Source organism: Pristis pectinata, chromosome 3 (genome assembly GCF_009764475.1).
Source record: "Pristis pectinata isolate sPriPec2 chromosome 3, sPriPec2.1.pri, whole genome shotgun sequence".
In the NCBI taxonomy this organism is placed as follows: Eukaryota; Metazoa; Chordata; class Chondrichthyes; order Rhinopristiformes; family Pristidae; genus Pristis; species Pristis pectinata.
The window spans coordinates 84,690,223-84,713,834 of NC_067407.1; the positions used below are offsets into that span (position 1 = coordinate 84,690,223).

Genomic DNA, 23,612 nt, shown 5'->3' on the forward strand with positions numbered 1-23,612 from the left:
TACTACATCATGTGGTAGCCAGTTCCACATTCTAATCACCTCGAGGTAAATATGTTTCTTCTGAATTCCCCATTAGGTAGACTGGTGATTTGTGTATAATTCAAGCTGCTGGTTCTGGTCACTGCTGCAAGTGAAAACATTTTGCCTGTGCCGGCCTTGTCAAGTACTTTCATGGAGGCTTCCATTACATCACCCCTCAGCTTTCTCTTTACTGCACAGGTATCCTGATCTATTTGATCCTTCTTATTGGGTGTATCTTTTCATTCTGGTAACACATTCATTGTTGAAAGCATCACAGCATTTTTTTAAAGTGAATAATTTTGGGAGTGTTTATAAGGTTATGATCAAATGTATCCTTCCAAACATCCATAATAAATAGTACTACCAAGCCCCCCAAGCCATTAAAATTTACCTGCAATAACTTCCTTCTACAATTATTATTATATTAATTCAAATTTATAACTTCTTGTGTCGCTTAACCTTTGTCCCAATGTGACTGATAATATAAAGGCAATAACCTTTAATAATTACATTCATTTTAGGAGATAACAATTTATGATATTATGACTAATGAAAAAGAAAGTCATTAAATGAAATTTCAACATCAAACTGCATCATTATGTGGTAATGTGCTTGTTATGGAGCCATATGTTTCTGCTAGGTAACAAGGTTTTAAAAGTTTTAACCTAAAAATGTACATATTAATCACTAGAATAAAATTAACCTATACAGACTGTATATAAAAATAGAGTTACAATGCAAAAAGAAGATACATAATATGAAAACTTTATAATCAGAGCTATTGGAAATTTCTTTTCATGATAATGTGATGGCAGTCAAGAGTGGGGATTTGTATAAAGGCAGATTTAGACAATAATAACAAATTATATCTAAACAGCCCGTGAAACAGAGGAAAATATCCATGGGTGTCATCAACAAAACTTGAAGCGTATCATATTAAGGCAGATTACTTGATTTTTGAAGGAGCTTCTTAAAGGAATAAAGAGATAGAGGAGCAGGAAGTATTTACAGAGGCTGGGATCCTGGCAACAAAATGTATGATTGCCAGTGGTGGACTGATTAGCTATCCAATAATTAAAGATATGTCAGGGGACTGCATGGATGGAGGAAATTAAAGAGAGGAGAGATTTTATGGAGCAATTTGAAAACAAGGGTATTTCGAAACTGGGATGTGCTTAACCAAGAACCATCAGAGATCAATGGACACAGAGCTGCAAGGTGAATAGGAAGTGGTAGGAGTTAGAATGATTTTGGCTGATCTTAAATTTACAGTGGCTAACAAAATACCAGGCAGTATTAATACCAGTTTAAAGGTAATGTGAGTCATAGGTAAGGGTTTCAGTAATGCTTGAGCAGAAGAGAGGCAGAAACGTAGCAATATTATGGAGGTGAAAATAGGCAGCTTTACTGTTGCCATAGTTGCACATTAGAAGCCATATCAGGGCCCTCTGTTGTTCATTTATTGGATTATATTGTCAATGTGTAAAGTTCATCTTTGTTAACCCTGGATTTTGTCTATGCTTCATTGTACACGGGATTGTACACGCTGGAATTGAGAAGATTGAGAAGGGATCTGATTGAAACATACAGGATTATTAAGGGATTGGACAAGATAGAGACAGGAAATATGTTCCAGATGTTGGGGAAGTCCAGGACCAGGGGGCATGATTTAAGAATAAGGGCTAGGCCATTTAGGACAGAGGTGAGGAAAAACTTCTTCTCCCAGAGGGTTGTGAATTTGTGGAATGCACTGCCTCAGAGGGCAGTGGAGGCCAATTCTCTGGGCACTTTCAAGAAGGAGCTAGATAGGTTTCTTATAGATAGGGGAATCAAGGGATATGGGGACAAGGCAGGAACAGGATATTGATTGTTGAGGATCAGCCATGATCTCAAAATGGCGGTGCAGACTCGAAGGGCCGAATGGTCTACTTCTGCTCCTATTGTCTATTGTCTATTGTCTATTCATCATTGAAGAACAGAGCTACGTCGTTGAACCTCCAAACGAGCCAACAATGAAACCTTTGATTGCTAAAAGTAGCACTCCCAAAAGCAAAGCTGTTTGAAGTTTAGCAATCATGGTGAAAAGCACAATCAAACCAAAGCTTGAAGACTGTGGCAGGGGCAGGGACCTCCAGCTGGACTGCATAGTGCTCACACATACAAAAATCTTTGCCAGTGAGATTGGCATCTCTAATCTGAATGCCAGTGGAGAAACTACGATAAAGTCACATCACAATCATATTTGCCAATTTGGCTCAATGTAGTGAAAACATCCAGCAATGTCCAACAATTCACCACCACGGTGACATTATCTATCGTAGTTATATAGATTTGTATTCTGTATAATGTGACAAAGATTGAGGTAAAAATCAAGTGTTGCATCTCCTTTGCTTGCAGAGGAAAATGTCATGAGTTGGAGATTAAACCAGAGAGTAGTGGAGGGAATAACCCCTTCAGAATGCTGAAAGGGGAGGGAAGGGGAAGGTGCGTCTGGTGGTGGAGTCTCATTGGAGGTGGTGGAAGATTACAGAGGATTCTCCATTGAATGTGGAGTCTGGTGGGGTGGAAAGTGAGGACAAAGGGAACCCCAAGCATCCTTGCTCTGGCTGAGAGAAGGAGGGGTAAGAGCAGAAGTGCTAGGGATAATGGTTACCGACTCAAATTGGCAGGATATGGCTATTGTCATGGAGAAGATCTGTACTGGTGTCTTAGCTTTGCATCATATTTATGAATGACTAAGCTGAAAGAGTAGGGACTGCAGTAAAATGACTTCTATCTGGTACTTTGCTGCTTCTGGTGGGTTATTGTGTGTAATTAAAGGCCCCGTTTCTTGTATTACAACAGCAACTACACTTCAATACTTCTTCATAGGATGCAAAGCTCTTTGTGACCTCCAGCAGCTATGAACGGCTCCATATAAAAGCGAAGTTGCGTTTTTTTGTAAAGAGCTTTTGCCAGAAACCTGCCTGTTACCTGAGACTGGAGCAGGATACACATACACACTTCCACCCAATAGGCTGATTTGACCTCAACCCCACAAAGCATGAGAATTGTGGGATGTCATTGAGCAGCCACAGGACAATGCAGGTAATGTCAGAAACAACCACATGAATCCCGAAGCATACTTGCAAACAAGAGAATTGGAGGTCACAACAAGTTAAAGCCTATGAAATCCCAGCTAAAAATGGAAGCTTCATCAGGGGGCAGTTCCACTCAAGGGCAGTAACTTGTGATTTGTTATTGCTAAAATAATGTCTGAAAATTCTATGGACCTATTTCATAATCATTTTATTGTGTACTTGTGGTTTTCTGGTTTGGAAAAGGTGTGTGCTAGGTTTATAAGGGTGGAGGAGCAGAGTCATTTTGGAATTCAGCGCTCTTCATCAGGATTAGAAACAAACTGCTGGACGGAGATGGACAGTCGATATTTCGGATCAAGACCCTCTCCCTCCACAGATACTGCCTGACCCAGTGAGTTCCTCCAGCAGTTTGTTTTTTTTGGTCCACATTCCAGCACCTGCAATCTCTGTGTCTCCATCAGGACTTCCTGGAATCACAATGGCAACACCGAAATTGCTGAATTTTGTCAGGAGAAAACAATATGCAGCACTAAGACTACTGAACAGTACCCTTATACGATGAGATGGACTCTGACCTCACGATCTACCTTGTTGTGACCTTGCATCTTATTGCACTGCACTTTCTCTGTAGCTGTGACACTTTACTCTGTACTGTTATTGTTCTTACCTGTACTACCGCAATGCACTCTGTACTAACCCAATGTAACTGCATTGTGTAATGAATTGACCTGTACGATCGGTATGCAAGACAAGTTTTTCAATGTACCTCGGTACAAGTGACAATAATAAACCAATACCAATACCAATACCGATACACAGTGAGATTCTGAACACAGGGTCCTGTCAACCTACCCGCACCTTGGTAAAAACACTTGCACCTTCAGCAGTTTCTAGGTGATGATCGAATAAGGCAAATGGACCATTGCTGGCCTTAACACAGCACTCTACTACAGAGCATAAAATACCTATCTTTTTTATTATACACACACACACACACACACACACACACACACACACACACACACACACACACACACATATATAAATATATATATATATATATATACATACACATATACACACACACACATTGTTTGCTCATGCTATCAGCTACCCTAACACATAATTCTTAAACATTTTTCTGATAGTTAGAAATACAGCCGATGAATTGAGATTTATTAGTATTGGTTTATTATTGTCACATGTACCTTGATACAGTGAAAACTTTTGTTTGCATGCCATCCAGACAGATTTTACCATACATGCACATATCGAGATGGTAAAAAGGAAACAGAATACAGAATATAGTGTTGCAGCTACAGAGAAAGTGCAGTGCCGGTAAACAAGTAAGGTGCAAGAGCCATGATGAGGTAGATTAGGAGATCAAGAATTCATCTATAGTGTATGAGAGGTCCATTCAGGCATCGGACAACAGCAGGGCAGAAGCTGTCCTTGAGTTTGGTGTTACATGCTTTCAAGCTTTTGTTTTTTCTGCCCAATAGGAGGGGGAGGGGGCAGAGAAAAGAGAATGACTGGGGTGGGAGGGGTCCTTGATTACGTTGGCTGCTTTTTCAAGGCAGCGGGAAGTGTAAACAGAGTTAATGGAGTTTACAGGGTTATGGGCGCTGGTGACTGGCATCTATGAGAAGCCCAGCGATCGCGGGTTGTTAGAAAACACCAGGGCGACCAGCGCGCTAACGGGGTACCTGGTCACCACTGCATGCCCCAATTTGAGGCCAATGGTCCTGCCCCTCTTGGGACCGGCTAACGGGAAGACCTGCAGGATGCCATCACCCTCCTGGAAGGGCTGGAGTTCTTGCAGTGGGGGAATCCCACCCAGGTCTGCAGAGCGGAGACGAGGGCTGGGGACACAACCCCCCCATTCCACGCGCAAGCAGCTATACCTAGACCTGTTGCGCGCAGGGGTGGACCGCGCCAGCATAGACGGGTTCCCGACCTCTGTTCTCCACGCGCGGTGGAAAGAGCTCTGTGGGGGGAAGCCCGGCCACGGGAAGATCCACAGCCACCCCAGGTCCAAGCCAGACACAGGGGGCTGCCCCTGCAAATACTGATATTGCCTCTGCCCCTCCCCCACCTGAAACAGTCTCCCCTGCGCTCATGGCTCAGCTCCAGGACCTGCTGAGACAAGAAATAGCCCAGCTCCGCCAGCAGGAACCTTCACCCATGGGGTGGCAGACCCCACCCCGGTCCCACAGGATGAAGACCGGGGTCCCGGCGCATTTGTTCCACCGCCCTCTCCTGCCTGGGAGACCTGAGGCCACGTATACCTGTAGCGATACACTGGGGAAAAGGGAATGTGTAGAGGTGGATGGCACTCATCGACACGGGTGCCCAACACACCATCATCCCGGGTAACGCTGCTGCGTGGAAGGGGCCACAGATGCAGGTAGAGGGGTTGGGGGGTTCCCTTTTGCCCACAAGGGAAGTCAAGGTCCGCATGGCTATCGGGAACCAACCTCCTCGGACTGTAGCTGTCTTAATTGCAGATTTGCCTGAATGCACACTGGGGATGAATGTCTTAAAGGGACAGTCCCTACACACCACCCGAGGCAGGTTCACTTTTGGAGTCGCCCGTGCTACGGTGGTGGTGGGGGCGGCCAAATGGGAACCGGTTGTTGTCCCCCCTCCCTCCAAGGTCGTCTGCAGTCGGCAGTATAGGGTGCCCGGGGGACATCAAGATAGTACAGAGGCTGTTCAAGCCTTGCTGCAGGAGGGAGTCATTAGGCACACAGCCTTCCCTGTTAGTAGCCCCATCTGGCCCGTCCGCAAAAAAGAACGGGACACGGTGCATGACGGTGGACTTGAACAAGGTTGCACCCCACCCCCTTGCTTCAACTCCCCCTAGGGGTGTCAGACGCCCATTACAATGGACCCCCTCAGAAGGGAGAAGTCGTTGCGTGCGGTCCCGGGGATACTCGTTGGGTCGCGATTCCGGGTCGAACCAACCTGTCCTGTCTCCATACCCGACACCTAACCTGCCGGGAATGAGTTTGTTTCCCCCGCTACAGGACGATGGCACTGCTCCGCACCCCCACCCCCCCCCCCACCCCCATCTCCTGCTGACTGCGATGATTGAGGAGATGTCTGCTCAACCTTCCCTTGAAATTACCCATGGGTCCGCCAGCACCTCCAAAGATGGAACCATGGAACATATGGAACAGTTGAATCTACCCCTGAATCACAGCACATGCCGCTGAAGCTTTGCCATCGATGATGATTCCCTTAGTTATTTGTCAGAATGGACTGTTTACATGGACTCTTTTTTTTTAGTTTTCCTTTTATCTCTGTTGCGTCTGTCAGGTTCGGTCTCCCTGTTGCGCCTGTCGAGCTCGTTATATCCATGTTCTGGGGGGCTGGATGGCAGTTCTCATCATTTCCCCCACCACTGCACATTCCTTCCAGAGATTCTGAATGGGGTGGGTGTTTCAGGAGCTGGTATTTCCTTTCATACAATTTGACCTCCACGCGAGTCCCGATCCTCAGAGCATTCCACAGTTACTGAGCACGCCAAGGGAATGCTGGTGTAGACTCCAGGATGAGTACAGTTCCACCTTTTCAGTTGGCCATTGTGAGTTTGAGCGAGACTGGTGTCCAGGTGCCCCCATAACCACTGCTGATGGCGCCGCTAAGCTGGGGCTCCCTAAACTCCGAACAGGACCCACTGGATCTCTGGCTCCAGTACCTACCCGTGGCTCCCCACGGGTTGGTACAGTTGCTGTCTTCCAGTGTTTGACGGTGCCCTGAATCCACACTCGATGAACAGGGGGAGCACCCAGCACACAGCGGGTACAGGGACAGCAGGGCCATCGCGGAGGCGGAGAGGCTCGAGAGGATAGCCTGCCCCTCGTATTGCACGGCCAGACTGTCCCATGAGAAACGACGACAGCAGCGGAGCTGGCTGCAGTCAGGCTGGTAACCTGATGGAATCAGACAGCCCTGGATGGTCCACTCGCTGCGAATGGTGGTACATATGCGGTGATTACAAAGGAGTCCTGCAACTTTATCTCTGATAAATCCAGCAACCCCTCCAACCTGGCTGCTCACTTCGTGGACTCGGTGGCCAAAACTCAGAACCAAGGGACCAGCTCCTCCAGCACGACACCTTAAGGGAAACAAGTGGCTGGTTGGGTCACTGGGGGATGTTGGGCTACTGTCACCCACTGGCCATTGCCCTCCTTTTGTTGATTATGGTTTCTGTGTGTCCTGATAGCTCCCCCCTTGATTGGCAAATCATCTAACTTCCAAGGGGTGGAATGTAGTGAGACAGCACATGGCTGTCACATGACAGTAACGACCCTGACCCCCGCTGGTCGGAGGACAGCATTGCTCCTCGGGTCAGAAGTTATACCACTGTCAATCAAGGTGCGGCTCCACCCACCCCTCAGGTGTGAGAGTACCTTTTGTCTCTGAACTTGCCTGACCATTGGCTGTGGCAGGCACCTTTGTCCTTGACTCCCAAACCATTGGTCCATTTAAATCACTCAGTGAGGCTCCATCCAGCCTCCTAGCACCATAAAAAGGGTTGCAATCCCCTAGCCCTTTCTCTTTGATGACCCCAGGAGTAGTGAGACAACGCTGCAGAGATCACTGGTAAGAGTGCATCACCACATGGTTTGGGAGCATCTTCACTCAGACTCAGGGAGCGTTAAGGGCCAATGCTAGTGCGGGTCAAGCATTGAAGTATTATATCCTGAAGTTGTATATTGTTATTGTGTGCTTGTGTGTATCAGTGTGTGTGTGTGTGAGTGTATCTTATCCTAGTTGTGATTTCCCCCTCACGTTCACAGTCTCCTGCATGTGTGTGAGTGTGTATCTGTTCCCATCCATTCTGTCCCCGCGTTTGCCTTTGTGATTAAACTAGTTTTGATATCCAAAGTTCGTGTCCAGAGTCCTTCATCCTTAAGCTGAAAAGAACCATTTCACACAACAGTGGGGACATGCCAAAATTCTTGAGCCTTCCTGAGGAAGTAGAACTGTTGGTGTGCTTTCTTAGCTGTAGCATTAACATGGTTCTCAACCATCTCCAACTCAGCACCATTGATACAGATAGGGGTGTGTACTTTACCCCACTTCCTGAGCTCAATGAGCAGCTCCTTTGTTTTGCTGACATTGAGGGAGAGGTTGTTGTCTTGACACCATGCCAGTAGATTTTCCATCTCCTTCCTGTAACTCCATCTCATCATTGTTTGAAATCCATATCATTCCACTTCAGGCAAAAGACAGTGAAATGTTATGAAATATTTGTTCTTTTTAGATTTTTAGGCTATTTGTGTCTCCCTTAAAGGAATGAAACTTAGGGACTAGTTTGTGAATTTACACAAGTATCCTTTGGTTGAAAAAGAAAGTGCTTTAAATATCCCCAACAACTGTGGATGCTGGAAATCTGAATAACTTGTTATAAAAACTTCATTGGGAGCTAATCAAACTGCAAATTGAGAAACAAGAACAAGACAAATAAAAGGGATTAATTATCAAAGGTATGTGGAAACCAAGGGCATATCTTGGGTTGCTGTGGAAACAGCAAGTGAAAGTTTGAGATAAGTAATTGCCACACAACAGCAAGTGACATATACAATGATGTAATTTCTCTAAACTTTGAACTGACCACGAATATCAGAGGACATGGGTGTGCCTGAAAGTATATAAATGAGAATCATGTTAGAAGTGTGATTAGAAATAATATTAATCATATTGACATCTGCACCTTTCATTGTAGTTGGCTTGAATGGGGCGTGGGTTTTACGACAATGGGGGAGTAAAAATAGCTGAAGATTTAACATATTAGGTGATCCTTGAATTGGTGTCTGAGCACTTGAGGACTCAAGAATAGCTTTGGTGTATTGAAGGTAAATGCCGAGAAAGAGAAAGTTAGGACTTAATTTTTTTGGTCTTTTTAAACACACATAAAAAAACCTAACAAATTACTCTGAAGATCTGCTTTGGAAAAATCATTCATTTCTTCACTACAAAATTCAGTGTCAGCAAGAAATGTCAACAGCATAAAATTTACATTTCAATTCAATTCGCTTCACAAATAGCACTCACTGTTTTTAATATGCACAAGTACACTAATATCTAAATCCATTTGTTTGTGAGGTGTTCTGGTCAGTGGCATAATAATGGTAACCTGGTAGAGAATGGTAAATTTTAATAAACTAATAGAATTTATAACATGTATGTTAATATTACTGATTTCAATTTAATCATGCATTATGGAGACCAAAAGTTGATACATATTTTGAGTGAATTTTTTTCCATAACCAACAAGAGCTAAATTTGTTAAACACCAATAGAAAGCAAGAAGAAACCCCTTCCCCACCTTAGACTGATCCAATCTTAAAATGAATAAGCTCAACCCTTGGAAATAGTAGATCCATGTGTTCCTATCACCCCAGATTCAGGATCATAAACCCCACTAATTCGGGAGATCTGAAAATCAGAAATAATTCATGCAAGTGTCTTTCAAAACCAATGTACATTCGCTCTTGTCTGCAGGTCAGTGTTATTCAAAACAAACTACTGACTGGCCAAGACGTGGCCCATAGTTTTAGCTACATACATTAATTTTAGTAGAAAGCTCCTCAAGCACAATACAGGTTACTGTACTGTATGTGCATACTGGAGCACCTAGAAGCTTGGACTGCTCATCGAGAGGCATGAGTTTCCCATCATGGCAACTGGGGAATTTTAATTCAAGTACTTAAATAGATCTAGAATACAAAGCTAGTAACAGCAGTATAAACTCAACCCTGTAAATTCCCCAATCTAAGAAAATAGTCTCCTCCAGAACCCTCTCTGTCCTGACAATGATTGGATGCTACTCGCCTGTTGCTACGATGTGTTCCACTAGAGCTGCATATTGTTCATTTGGTTTCCTTTCACCTGCCTGGAATCTTTATTCCTATTGTTTGTCCTGCTCACAATTACTGTTCATCTCTTCGAACATTGGGGTTAAAATCTGACAATTTTCTCTGCTGTTTTTTTTCCCAATATGTAAAAACCAAGGAAGTAAAGCGCACAGAACGATGAAGCACTCACATACTCTGCTCCTTATTTTGATATTTTATCAATAATGTTATCTGCTCAGCATTATATGACCGATCACATGCCTGTTCATTTCTCTTATATAATCCATGTTTAATCTATTTGTACTAGAGGTATAGTAATCTATTTAATCTAATTGTATTAGAGTTATACAAAATATTAAGAGCAATAGATAGAGTAGACAGCCAGCGCCTCTTTCCCAGGGCACAAATGCTCAACACAAGAGGGCATGGCTTTAAAGTAATGGGTGGGAAGTTCAAGGGAGATATCAGAGGGAAGTTTTTCATCCAGAGAGTGGTTGGTGCATGGAATGCGCTGCCTGGGGTAGCGGTGGAGGCAGGTACGTTGGTCAAGTTCAAGAGATTGTTAGATAAGCATATAGAGGAATTTAAAATGGGGGACATGTGGGAGGAAGGGGTTAGATAGTCTTAGGTGTGGTTTAAAGGTCAGCACAACATGGTGGGCTGAAGAGCCGGTATTGTGCTGTATTGTTCTATGGTTCTATGGTACTCCTTTTATTTTTACAACTTTAACCCAAATTCCCAATAATCTCCAAATTTAAGCCGCTCCCTTTTGTGGCCCACTTTCCAATAGTCAGTGGGATGTTGCATTTGTGCGAGGATGCTCCGAGCACATCCTTAAATCTTTTCCTATGTCTGCCCGACAATCTCTTTGCCCAACAAAGCACAGGATAGGGCAATGGTTTTCAACCTTTTTCATGCTGCGGACACCCAGAACATGTCCTTGTTAGATGGCGGACCCCCCAAAGTCCACAAGATCAAACAATCGATAATTCATGCATACAACACTTAAATTACTGCACATAGGCATATTGAAATAGTGTTTATTTCAATCACCGATAATTACCAGTGGTGTCTTTCAGTGTTCAGTTCAATGTGAAGCTTGTGCCTGTTTTGCACTGCAGAGTTTGTCCAAACGTGGTGGTATGTGCGACAAACATACACGTATGTCATCATCAGTATTCAGTCTTGATCTGTATTTGGTTTTCATGGCAGTGACTGCAGAAAATGCTATTTCGCACAAGTAAGTGGTTGCAAATGGTAACAGAACATTGACGGCTTTGCTGGACAACAGTGGATACTCCTGGGAACATGCTATCCAGAACGACAACAGTGACATTCGGTTGAACTGCAAGCGCAAAGTCCTGTCAGATGACAGTTCCGCCAATTCTTCTTGTTTACGTCCAGTTAAATCAGTAAGCATGCATTCAAGCGGATTTCAAATCCAATCAAACATGCTCCTGTCATTGTCACCAAAATACTCATGGGCATAATGTGACAGCTGTTGAATATGGTTCAAAACGGTGTTCGCAATGGCCTCTGTCTTAGTTTCGTTCACTGTCAGAAAGTCAGCCAACAACGGAAACATATCATAGACGCCTTGCTCGCATTTTCCCTTCCAGATACGGAGTTTTTTCTGGAAGGCATTGATTTTGTCATGCATTTTAAGAACATTTGAATCAGGTCCTTGCAGTGATAGATTTAAGCTGTTCAAAATGTTGAAAATATCTGCAAGATAAGCTAATCTGGCAACCCATGTCTCATCTGTCAAGAACTGTTCCAATGATCCGTTATGCTCATTTAGAAAAATGAGCAATTCATCTCGCAATTCATATACACACTGCACAACGCGGCCTCGTGACAGCCATCTGACTTCTGTATGTAGCAACAAATGCTTATGCTCAGCTTCCATTTCACGGCATATGTTTTCAAACAAACGGTGATTGAGCGGCCTGGCTTTGATAAAGTTAACGATTTTAATGCACGTGGAAGACACATCCGCAAGATTTTCATCCATATCCTTTGCAGTCAAAGCCTCACGGTGAATCATGCAAGGGGTTGCTGCTACATGTGGAGCTACTTCTTTCACTCGTGCGACTAGACCTGACTTCCGTCCCATCACTGCGGCAGCACCATCCGTGCATGCTCCAATACACTGTGTCCACGCCAATGCCGATCGTACAAAAAAAGTGTCAAGCACACGGAAAAGTTCTTCACCGGTTGTACGCCCTGGGAGCGCCTTGCAAAACAAAAAGTCTTCCAAAGCCTCTCCTTCCCAGCAATATTGAACGTAAACCAACAACTGCGCAGCACTGGCAACATCAGTACTTTCATCGAGCGGATTCGCAAATCTGACTTGCTGAAGACGTGCTATCAGCTGGCTCTGTATATCTTCCACCATATCGCCAATTCTTCTGCTTACTGTGTTATCAGACAGTGGAATGGCTTTCAGTTTTTGACTGGATTCTTTTCCCAGTACAACTTCGCACATATGTACTGCTGCAGGCAGTATAAGCTCTTCTCCAATTGTGTGAGGCTTTCTGGAATGTGCTATTGGTAATGCTACCAAATATGATGCACGAAGAGCCTTCTCACTTACAATGGCGCAGGCTGTCATTTTGCCTTTCTGCCTGAGGTACAGCTCCTTTTGCCGCTCAAAATATTCCTTCGGCTTACTGGCAATATCTGGATGCACTGTTGTTAAATGGCGCTTCAATTTCACTGGTTTCACTGCATCGTTGGACAGTGTTTGCAAACACGCAACACAGAGGGGTTGGTCCGCATTTGTCCCCACTGCGATGAAGCCATATGAAATGTATTCTGGATCGCACTTGCGTTGTTTTCTCTTTCGGTCACCCTTATCCCCTTCGTCATCAGAATCTTCCGGTTTCTGGTCACCTTTTCTCTTCAGAAATTTCTCCAAACTCAGCAATACACGCTGGACAGTTTAATTACTATTAATGATAAACAAAATTATCAAAACCAATCTAAAATTCACACGCTTGCGCACTTTTCTTTTAACAGTGACGTCACTGTGGTGTAAATGCACGGTAAGTAAGCAATATTATTAAGGCACACCAACAACGTCACTCAGTCTCGCTAACACTACAGTGCACAACAGAATAGTAGTGAGTAGTGAACACTACTGACTACTCTGACTACACAAATTGAATATTAAACAGCAGCTTACCGGAAGGGAACACCGTCTAAGTCTCTAAGATTGTTGCCTATAACAGATAGAATAGATATGGCCAATTTTCTGAATAATGGAAAACTGGAGCAAGCAAGTAAGCTATGACTTTGTAACAGGTCGCTTTTCCATTTTTTTCTTGGCTTGTGGGGTCCACGGACCACAAGTTGAAAACCTCTGGGATAGGGTGTCTATTTGGGAAGTCTGGGGTCATGACCTACTTTGACCTGTCAATTGCAATCCTCCATTTGCCAAGAGCAGAAACATCCGCAATTTTCTGGGGGGGGGGGGGGGTGGCGGTTGGTTGGGCTAAGCATGCTGTAGATTGAGGTGAGTGGAGAAATCCAGGCAGAGGCTTAATGTACATCTGGGTCATTCAGCTTGGGTTGCAGCCCAGGGTTAGTGGGGATAGGGGTGGGAAGTGGGTAATGGTTGAGAAAACCTGGAATGGGGATATCCAGGTCAGAATCCAAGGCATGGCCTGGAAAAGCAGCCTGGGGAAGGTGGCTGACAAAATCCAGTACAGGATCGGAATGGATGATCAACGTGGTGGACATGTCAATGTAGCGAGCTCATGTCAGTCAACTCTCATAGCATTGCACGAAGCTAGTGGGAGGAATTCAGTTCACACAAAACACATATTGAGGTTGTACAGCTCAATCAATTTTCCATTTAACGACGGTGCATTCTTTATGGTACGGGACTGCCAGCAATCCAAGTGGTTCAAGAGAAGCCCAAAGCTCCCTTTTCAGTCTAAGGTTGCAATCTAAAAATAATTCGAAGATAAAATTCCCTTCCTGGCCCAGGATCTGTCTCAGCACTGACACCTAATACCATCCACTAGATAGGGCAATAAAGTGGCTATAAATTGTCCGACATTGAAGAGACCTTTTGGCCCATCGGTTCTATCTTGGCTCTTTGAATGAGTTTCTCAATTAGTCCCTCCTGCCGTGCAAATGCTTCCTTTTCAAGGACAGATACACTCACCTTTCAAACGTTACCACTGAATCTCCCTCCACTACAGTTCGTTCATGATCAGTGTCACCCACTCTCATCTTAGTTATTTTGCCAATTATCTTAAATCAGTTTCCTCCTCCAAATGTAAACAGTCTTCCCATCCACCCTTGTAGAACGCTTCATAGTTTTGATCAATTCTATTCAATCGCCCGTAAGCTTTACTTGTTTGAAGGGAATAATCGTAATCTCTCTAGTTTCTCTACACAACTGATGTCCTTCAGCTCTAGTACAATTTCAGTAAATTCCTCCCCAATGTCTTGTTGAGGTCTTGGCATTCTTTTAAAGTGTAGTGCCCAGAAATGGATATAAACAGCAGTTGAGCTCTAACCAGTTCCTTGCAAAGTTTTAGCACTGCTTTTTTTTTTGATTTTATATTCTATGACCTATTAATAAAGCCCAATATCCCAGCCACCTGAACCTGTGTTTCTATCCTTAAAGGTTTGTGTATGTACTGGGAGCCAACTCTCTCTGTGCACCAACTTGAACATTCTATTATTTAGTTTCTATACCTCTGTCTGTTATTCCTTTTGAGATGCATTGCTTCGCAATCCTCTGCATTAACTTTTGCCTGCCATGTGTCTACCTAATTCATCAGGCCTCAAAACATCCTATAAGTAATTTCAAGGCCTGCAAATTATATAAAAGTGGGAAATGTATTAGTGGATAATATCCGACTTAAGTCATTTACACTTTCAACTAGTTTCTCAGAATACCAGTTCAGTGCATAGTTATAGCCATTACATCAGGTTATCATTACACTGCAGTTGGCTTAAAACGAATCTAACAGCTGAAGAATGATAGGTATAGTGAGTAATTTAGATTGCCTGCCAAGGGACTAATTGACCAACATTCCAAATTTGTTCTAAGGACTTGTTTAATAAATAGAGTTCATGCAAGTTCTTTTATGTAGGTAAACGTAAAAGATGTCCAAGTTTTTCATTCATTTAAAAAAAGCTGAGTTAAACGTCTTGGCTTGCATCACTCCAGCTTTAAGGTAAAAGAATCTACCCAAAGTACAACTAACTGATGGGAATGGTTTATGACACTTTGTCATAAAATGGTTCTTGCAATTACATTCTCAACAAGAGCCTGGAAATGTGCCCCCATACGTTTGCGAGTTAGAAGTTATGCAAGTTATTTCCGCTAGTCACAAGAGTAAGATAATCCTTCATCTCATCAAGAGGCCCATTGGGTTTCCTAGAATCCTTCAGCACAACATTCAGCTTCTCAGAATATGGAGGATAAATTTAACTCCAGCTTGGCCAACTTTCTTTCTCTATTTAAATTGTTTTATAACAGCTTACTTACTGAGAACAGGACTTAGTTTTAACTCTCAGTCACTGTATCTCAGTTGTTAGGCTTCTACTATAAATCAAAGACTGTGCAACTGAGACAGATGAAAATTGGGTGGTCTGAAGAATAGTGGGGCAGATGCATCTTCTGTTCAGAACAGTTGGATAGTGTGCTGGAGCGGGGTTGGTACCAGGACAGAGGTTAACCAGGCCTTCGTTGGTCTGGAAAAGCATTATTACTTCTTACCTGACTAAAGAGAGTACTTTCTTTCTAAAATTGCCTTCAGTTATAACCGCATAGATGTATGTTTCCACATACATGAATGACCAACTCTAAATATGGAGTAAATAAATCCAAGGGGGAAAATTCAGGAAAGGTATCCTTACTCGGATGGAATTTACAAGGATTAGATGAGGGATCTGGCCTCGATGTGTTTCAGGGAAAGGTAGTTAATCAGGTTGGATATGGAAATATGTTCTAAAAGAGTGGGAGAAGCAATGTGTGGAACATAAACACCAGTGAAATCCAAGTGAACTGAATGACCTAATTCTGTGCTGTGGACCTTATGTAATTCTAAGAACTGAAACGGGACAATGCTCAATTGCTGGAATGTACTTCCAGCACTTAATTAATTCAGAGATATTGTTAGGCTACTGTACCTTTGCACTGTAATTAATTCCAAAGGGATTTTAAGGCAGGCTGACGCGTTGAATAGGTGAGTAGATCAGGTTCTCTGCAAAAAGACTATTACCACAGTCCAATTCATGATTTTATTTAATGTGATGGCAAGGTGAACAGGAGTTCCATGTTCTAACTACTTTTCTGGGTGAAGAAATCTCTCAGATTCTCAATTGGAAACTAGTTTATATTTCCCACACTTAGTTTTGTACTTTCCCACATGGTACTATCTACATCTACTCCTTCAAGTCCCTCCATACATTTACAACTAGAATTCATCTTGAAATGCGATAGATGTACGTTTTTTATTCATAGAAGACCATTAGAAAATGACTAACTTTTCAGTCAGAGGAACCCATTTGTTTGGACCGAGATATGAAGGAATAGAAAGTGCTTTTGCTCTAATGGGTGTGGTTCCTTTCCTGCCTGTATGAGATTACAGGACAGCAAAATCTTTGAATTCAGTTAGTTATAGCTGGTGGGCCCATCAGAGTTCCTGAAATTCTTCAGCACAAGATTCTCCTACAGCTTCTCAGAATATAGGGTAGAAAAACATGGATTAAAGAGTCAAATTATTTTCTGAATCATTAAAGGCCTGTTCCATTTTTAACCTCTGCTGATTGGCCTACCTATCACAAATTATATTTACAGTTTGCTTTACTGGGGGTGGGTAGGTGAGCGTGGGGAAGAGCTGGAGGATGATCACGCCCCAGTTAAAGTGGCAACTGACAAAGACCAGGCAGCAAGTTAGATGCAGGATGTGTTTTACAGCTGGGATGTGGTTGTTGGCGGCAGGTTAGGCCAGAGATTTCTTGAGTGGTTGCCAAAGGTACAGTACTAATCTACATTGGAAATGGGACTTAAAAAACACTAAACTTAAAACTGAGCAACTTTAACTCCAAAAGCAAAACACATGCACATGGCAGCAGAGAAATGCAGGTTTCCAAGCAACAGTGAATAGCTAACCTGCTTATGGCTATCCTAAAACTCTTGGAACATCTCATCAGCATTTATTGTCACCTCCTAAATATTATCTCAAATACGTGGATTCAGCATCAAGAAACAAACCTGCGATAAAGTGGAGTAAAAATCTACGCAGCAGCAGCTGAGGGAAAAACCTCCAAAGAGGGATAGGGGTCTAACGCAGGCAAATGGGACTAGCTCAGGACAGCAACTTGGCCAGTGTGGATGAGCTGCGCTGAAGGGTCTGTTTCCGTGCTGTATAACTATGACTCTAAGAGAAAAAGACTTGCACTTGTAAAGAACCTTGCACAAGATCAGGATAACTAAATTATTTTTTAAAACAACCTTTCACAGTAGGAAATATCAGACTTCCCATATAGTGTGAGCACAGATTTTATTCAATGCTCATTTTGGAGGAAAGATGGGAAATGCTGGGAATATTCAGCAGGCCAAGCAGCTTCTACTGAGAGATACCAAGCTGAAGACTCAGGCCAAAGACCTGCCCCAACCGTGAAATATCACAGACCTTAAGTGTCAAGTCTACTTCCCTCTCCACAAATGTTGAATGCCCTGCTAAGTTCTTGCAGCACCTTCAGCTATTTTGCTTTTTGATCCCATTTTGGAGCAATTTGGAGGAAATTGGATCAAGTTGTCCCAGGACAGGACATGGATGGACACTCTAAAAGGCAACTAGGTCTTCACAATGCTGAGTGGCATTATGCCCCCAGAGGTTACACACTTCATTTTGATTCTTCAACACCCCCAACATGGCTCCCACAAGGGACAGAACCCACCCAGGCTCCAATTTCACTCTCAACCCTTTTGACTTTGACCCCAAGCCTCTAAATTTGTCAACTGACCTTCCAGATGAGATCCATGTTTGGAAGCTATGTTCTCTACCCTTTATCCACAACTGGGTAGTCCCAATTTTCTTTGCAGAATCCTCTTCTACCACTGTCCTGGCCACTAAAATACCTGAAATCAAACTCCCAACATTGGTCTATATTTGTTGGCTCTCCCTGCCTGACCTGGCCTTAAACCTTCGTGGCACATTTTTGACAATGAAAAAGTGCAATGCTTGTTCAGCCTTGGAAGCAACTGAAATGTGGAGGGGAGGGTCTGTAACTGAAGTGTTTATTAATACACTGCTTGAACTTCCGTCAGCTGTGCCCAACAGAGGACTCTAGAAATTCTTGTAAGGTCTGTTTGTCAAAACCAGTTACAAAAATCATGAGCCTGATTATAGCAGTTCTTGTTTAACAACAACTAGCAATTACTCTTAATCAAATGGCATTTCTATCTGTGGTAGTCAAAGCCATATACAGTGAATGGACTAATTGTGATGCAAAATAAATATTTATATCCTTTATATTCCTTGGTTTTAAAGTTCACTACCTTGTCATATTCCTTCATGGTCTCACCCCCCCCTATCCCTGTTAATCTTCAGCTTTCTCTGACATACTTGACTCCTCTAATTCCAGCCTTTTGACACTGCTGAAATTTAATCTCTGCATCATAGCCAGCTGCCAAAAGCAACAAGTTTTAAAATTCCTCCTTAAATCTCTCCATTGTACTCTACCCATCTTTCCTCAAGACACTCAAGATTCAACCTCTTTGACCAAGTTTTTGGTCACCAGCCCCAAAATCTTTTCATTCAATTTGGTGTCAAATTTTGTTTGATAGTGTTGCTGGGATATGGGTTACAACATGTACACACACCGTAGCAACATATTCTTCATAATCTTCCCTGTGAAGATGGTTTTCAGAATTGCTTTGTTCCCTGTGTTATTACCCAAGGCACTCCCTTCTCTCCTTCCATTGCAGCAAAAAGTGTTCATTTTACCTTGCAAGTTTCCTTTCAGAGATTTCCAAATTATCTTGAGATTTATTGTACCTGCTTTGCCATGACTTGTCCTTTAAAGTTAGTGCGTTCCTCACACTTAAATACACCTATAGCTTCTATATACACACTGTCTTAAAGCTTTAGTAAAAACATCAAGGCATTTCACAGAAGAATGAAGAAAATGGTCATAAGCACCTGTTCTCTAATTTTGTAACTTAAGTCTAAGCAAGATGGTAGGTTTTAAAAAAAGATGTAAAATGGAAGACAGAAGTGTAGCTATTCAGGAAGGGAATGTTAGAGTCATTAAGATTCACCACACAATTAAATCAGATTCTTATTTTGCTTTAGAGACAGTTTCAATCCTTTCACAAGATCTCAAAACTAATTTTCCATGTACACTGTTAAAACAATGGAAAAACAGCAGTAGCTCACAGTCCACCAAATTGACCAGACCACAGACAAATTTGGTGAAACAAGTTTTTATAATTTTTAAGATCAAATATTATTCACTTCTGCAATAACTGTAGAGTTCTATCATAGAGAATGCACATGCAAGTTACAAATTTCAGCTATGCTATCTTGAATTGTAAAGATTATTGACTTGCGTATTGAATATAAATCAGTTTACATTGCTATTTATAGTAAACCAAGATGCAGCTTCTAAAGCAGTATAGCAGCAATACTGACTAGCTGATAACTTGTAGAGATGCAAAACTCTTGACAGAATTACAATGCCAGATCAATTCAAAGATATTAGAATTACTGTAAAATGATAACAGCTACATCCTTGTATTAATATTACTATAATACAGCAAAAGTACTAAAAGTAAAGAGTGAACTCTCTTTGTTGAAGGGTCACAAAAAGAGGTACAGCTGCCAAGGAAAAAGCATTTGCAGAGACATCCTCATTGGAATACAAACCCAATTATAGTTAATGTCAAAATAATCAATAGGAGGTAAAAGAAGTTAGAAGTACAAACCAAATTTTGGAAACAAATGAGGTTATCAAGTTGCTCAAGTTTTGTTCTCAGTTTTTTGCCCTTACTCAGATTGCAACATGAAGTCACGATCTTTATTTCCACTGCATCTGAATTAAAATTCAAAATTGCAAATACCAATTTAACTCAACAGCAGAATACTAATTTTAACCCAACAAGAGTCCTACAATAATATACCTGAGACCAGAAAAGTCAACATGTATCAGGCCACATAATTGTACAATACTGAATCTCAGTTCATTTGAGATATTAAATCTGAACTTCAAATTTTAACTAAAGCCCCAATTCCATGTTATTACATTTTTAAGATGGACACAAGCCACACACTTTTTAAAATAATCCCCAAAACATGATTTTTAAATAGCAAATTTACTAACCGTAGTCAAATCCATAATTTTGAAAAAAGTGACCGCAGTTGTACCCATCTGCTAAAGTCTATGCAACAGACTTTGAATTGCTGAGATTTAGAGAATCAACTTTACAGTTGGCATTTCCTTCATATGAAGTTTTAACTACAAAAATCCTTTTATAATGCTTCAATAACATAGTTAGTATACCAATAAGTTACATAATTTTGTTCTTCCATTGCATTAACCTCATTTGTACATAGAGATAAATTATTGAAACCAATACCCAGTTTATTATACAGTGAGAACAGTCAGTACTTGTCACTTGAAAGCAAATAATTTAACATTGAGTTCTGTTATGAGTAATGGAAATTAGGACATCTAATCTATTAAAACATCTGTTTTGTACACTATCTACATGCAAAAATAACAAACATTTGATATCTAGACAGTAATTCTTTATATATTTTTGATCAGAACATATCAGAAGAATCAAATGCAATTACCATCCATTTTATAAAAATGTTATGGCAAGTGTTACTACATGAGGCAGATATTGTTACAATTGACTTCGATTGTAAATTTGGGCACTTCCTTTCCCATCAGTTACCTTCTATGAAAACAGAGTTTTCTTCCTCAAATGAATCAGCATGTGCATATACTCAAATGTGAAATCCATGCCCAAATAAAAATTAACAGAATACCAACATAAACTTACAAATATAAACAACAATACAATTAAACAATGCAAAGACCCTCACCCATCTGAGAGTTTAAAATGGCACAAAATATATACAAAATAAAAGGCTTTCCACCTCTCCAAAGACATATATGCAGCAAATGTTTCTTTTAAACTAATTGACAACATGAAAAATTAAGGAACTAGAATGTTCATGTCATTCCAAAGATAAAAACCTCAGTAACATTGAAGGGTGGATCAAAATGAACTACAGCTGTGCCCAGAGTCCGATTCTGTACTGTACATTTCCTGCTCGCCACTTTTTATTTCACTTGAATATGCACTTCCATTGTCATCGTGCCCTGGAATTGACTGGCAAGTAAAGTGGTTGATATCAGGACAAGAGCAATCAACAAATGCTTCCTCTGGTAACTGTTGCTTCAGTTCATCTAATTCTTCAACTTGGAAAATATTTGTCTGCCCCAGCAGAAAGTCACAGATCCTGTTTAAAATAAAATTTGTAACATCTGAATGCTGAAATATTCCTCTTTAACATATTAGAAACATTAGCGAGGTAGAAATGAATGATTCAGCTGGTTACAAGAATGAGCTGCTCAAAAATAAAGTCAAAGTCAATCAATCCCAAATGTATATTGTCAGATGTCAGCCTAACAGACTGTACATGCATCATTCACATCCCTTTCATTATATCCAGACTGCTTCAGCCAATGAAATACTTCTAAAGTACAAGCACTACTGTAATGAAGTGAAGTGAGCAGCCAATTTGCATAAAGGAAGCTCCCACAAATATATTAATGAGATTTTTTTTTGATTTTGAGTTAACTATTGGCCAGATCACTGGGGACGAAGCCCCTGCTTTTCAAATACCCCAATAATCCTATAGATTCACCAGAATGTAGAATGGGCCCCAATTTGAAAAGACAGAGCACTCCCTCAGCACAAATTGCTTTTTGGGGTAATTCAGGCATTAACTGATAAAATTTAAACGTGCAAATTAAAAATGAGACATTAGTTTTTAAAAATATTCTCCTTCATAAACATCTACTGATCTTCACTAATTCCATTAAAACAAATGTTTTTTTAAAGCAATATCCAAAATGTAACAACAGTTTCCCTTGGGAGCAAATTTTATTAACTTTGTGCACATAAGATGCCTTAAATTTCTTTGACTTGCTTTGACAAAAGGACCTACAGTATAGGAAAGGGAAACAAAAATAAAAATTAGAGGGTATAGGTTTAAGTGAGGGGATTTAAAAGGGACCTGAGAGGCAACTTCTTCATGCAGAGGGTGATGTGTATATGGAGCAATCTGCCAAAGTAGTTGAGGAAGGTACAATAATGATACTTAAATGACATTTGGATAAGTATATGGATAGGAAGTTTAGAGGGATCCAGGCTAAACAGAACTAGCATAGGTGGACACCTTGGTTGGCATGGACGAGTTGGGCTGAAGGGATTGTTTCTCTGCTGTATTATTCCATGACTCTATTGCACAAAGTACCTTGGATAGCAATAGAACTCACCATCTGATTTGAAGCAATCTACAAATGAGGCAATGATATACAATTTTTGTTTCAGTTTTTTTTTTAAATATATCAATTTCAAAGCAGTCAAGCATACAGCAAATGGGAAAACAACCTTGGCACTGAAGGTGCAGACAAATTTACAACTGGCAGCAACTTGTAGATGATCACAAACGTGGTTGATGCTGGGAACAAAAAATTTCAGGCTGAGCCAATGATAAACCCAATAAAAAATATGGCCAGATCTTCTGCAGAAATACACCCACATTTCTGCTTTAATGTAAGCAACAAATAGTCACAACCCCAGAGAAAGTTAAAAGATATTTTTCCTGAAGGGAACTCAATTGCAAGGGATCAATAGAAAACATTAGATGATGTAAAAAAATCAAAAACACTATCACTCAGTCTACAAGATGTGACACTGATCTCATGTCCAGTATTTATTAGACAACCTTAATAGCCCAAAGCAGCGATGAGCTGAAGATACAGGTGCTTCCAGGATTTTGGCCCAGCAGCAACTGCATAGTAACTAGCCCAGACCAGGATTCCAAGCTACCAAAATGACTGGCAAGAGATACTGTTCCATGAATACGTTTAAATTAAGGATCCAAGGTGATGTCAAAGAATCTTCAGCAAGTTGCTGCACTCGTTTTGTTGATGGTTACATTGCAGGCACATTGCACCAACTCTTGATGGTGTGAACATTCAGAGTGGCAATAAAGCAAGCTACCTTGATCTTGGATGGCATTGAGCTTTTTGGTGTTGCTGCAGCCCTCATCCAGGCAAATGAAGAATATTCAATTATACCATAGACTTCCACTTTGTGGTTGACAGAAGAGCTTTGAGGATGCATGCAAGTTATAATCTCTGACCACCTCTTTCATGTAAAGTACAAGCTTGCCAGTCCAGTTAGTTTTTAGTCAATTCCAACAATGTTGATGAGGGTTTCAGGTATGACAATATGGTTGAATGTCAAGGGAAGCTAGACACTTGCTGTAGATGGTCACTGAACAGCACCTGAAAAGCGCAAATGGCACCTGCTAATCATTATCCAACCAGATGTCGCCTAAGACTTTTAGCGGCAGGCAAGGAA

General features: G+C 41.5%; 1 protein-coding gene across 4 annotated transcripts in view; it reads right to left on the bottom strand.

The window, feature by feature from the left end:
* Positions 1 to 19,306: 19,306 nt before the first annotated feature.
* The window catches only part of gpcpd1 (glycerophosphocholine phosphodiesterase 1), a 51,998-nt gene continuing 47,692 nt past the window's right edge, over positions 19,307 to 23,612 (bottom strand). For all 4 annotated transcript variants that reach the window (XM_052011744.1, XM_052011747.1, XM_052011743.1 and 1 more), the window contains one exon: positions 19,307 to 21,477. In XM_052011744.1, the coding sequence (XP_051867704.1) occupies positions 21,234 to 21,477 (244 nt within the window). In that variant the 3' untranslated portion in view covers positions 19,307 to 21,233. The remainder of the gene's footprint in view (positions 21,478 to 23,612) is intronic.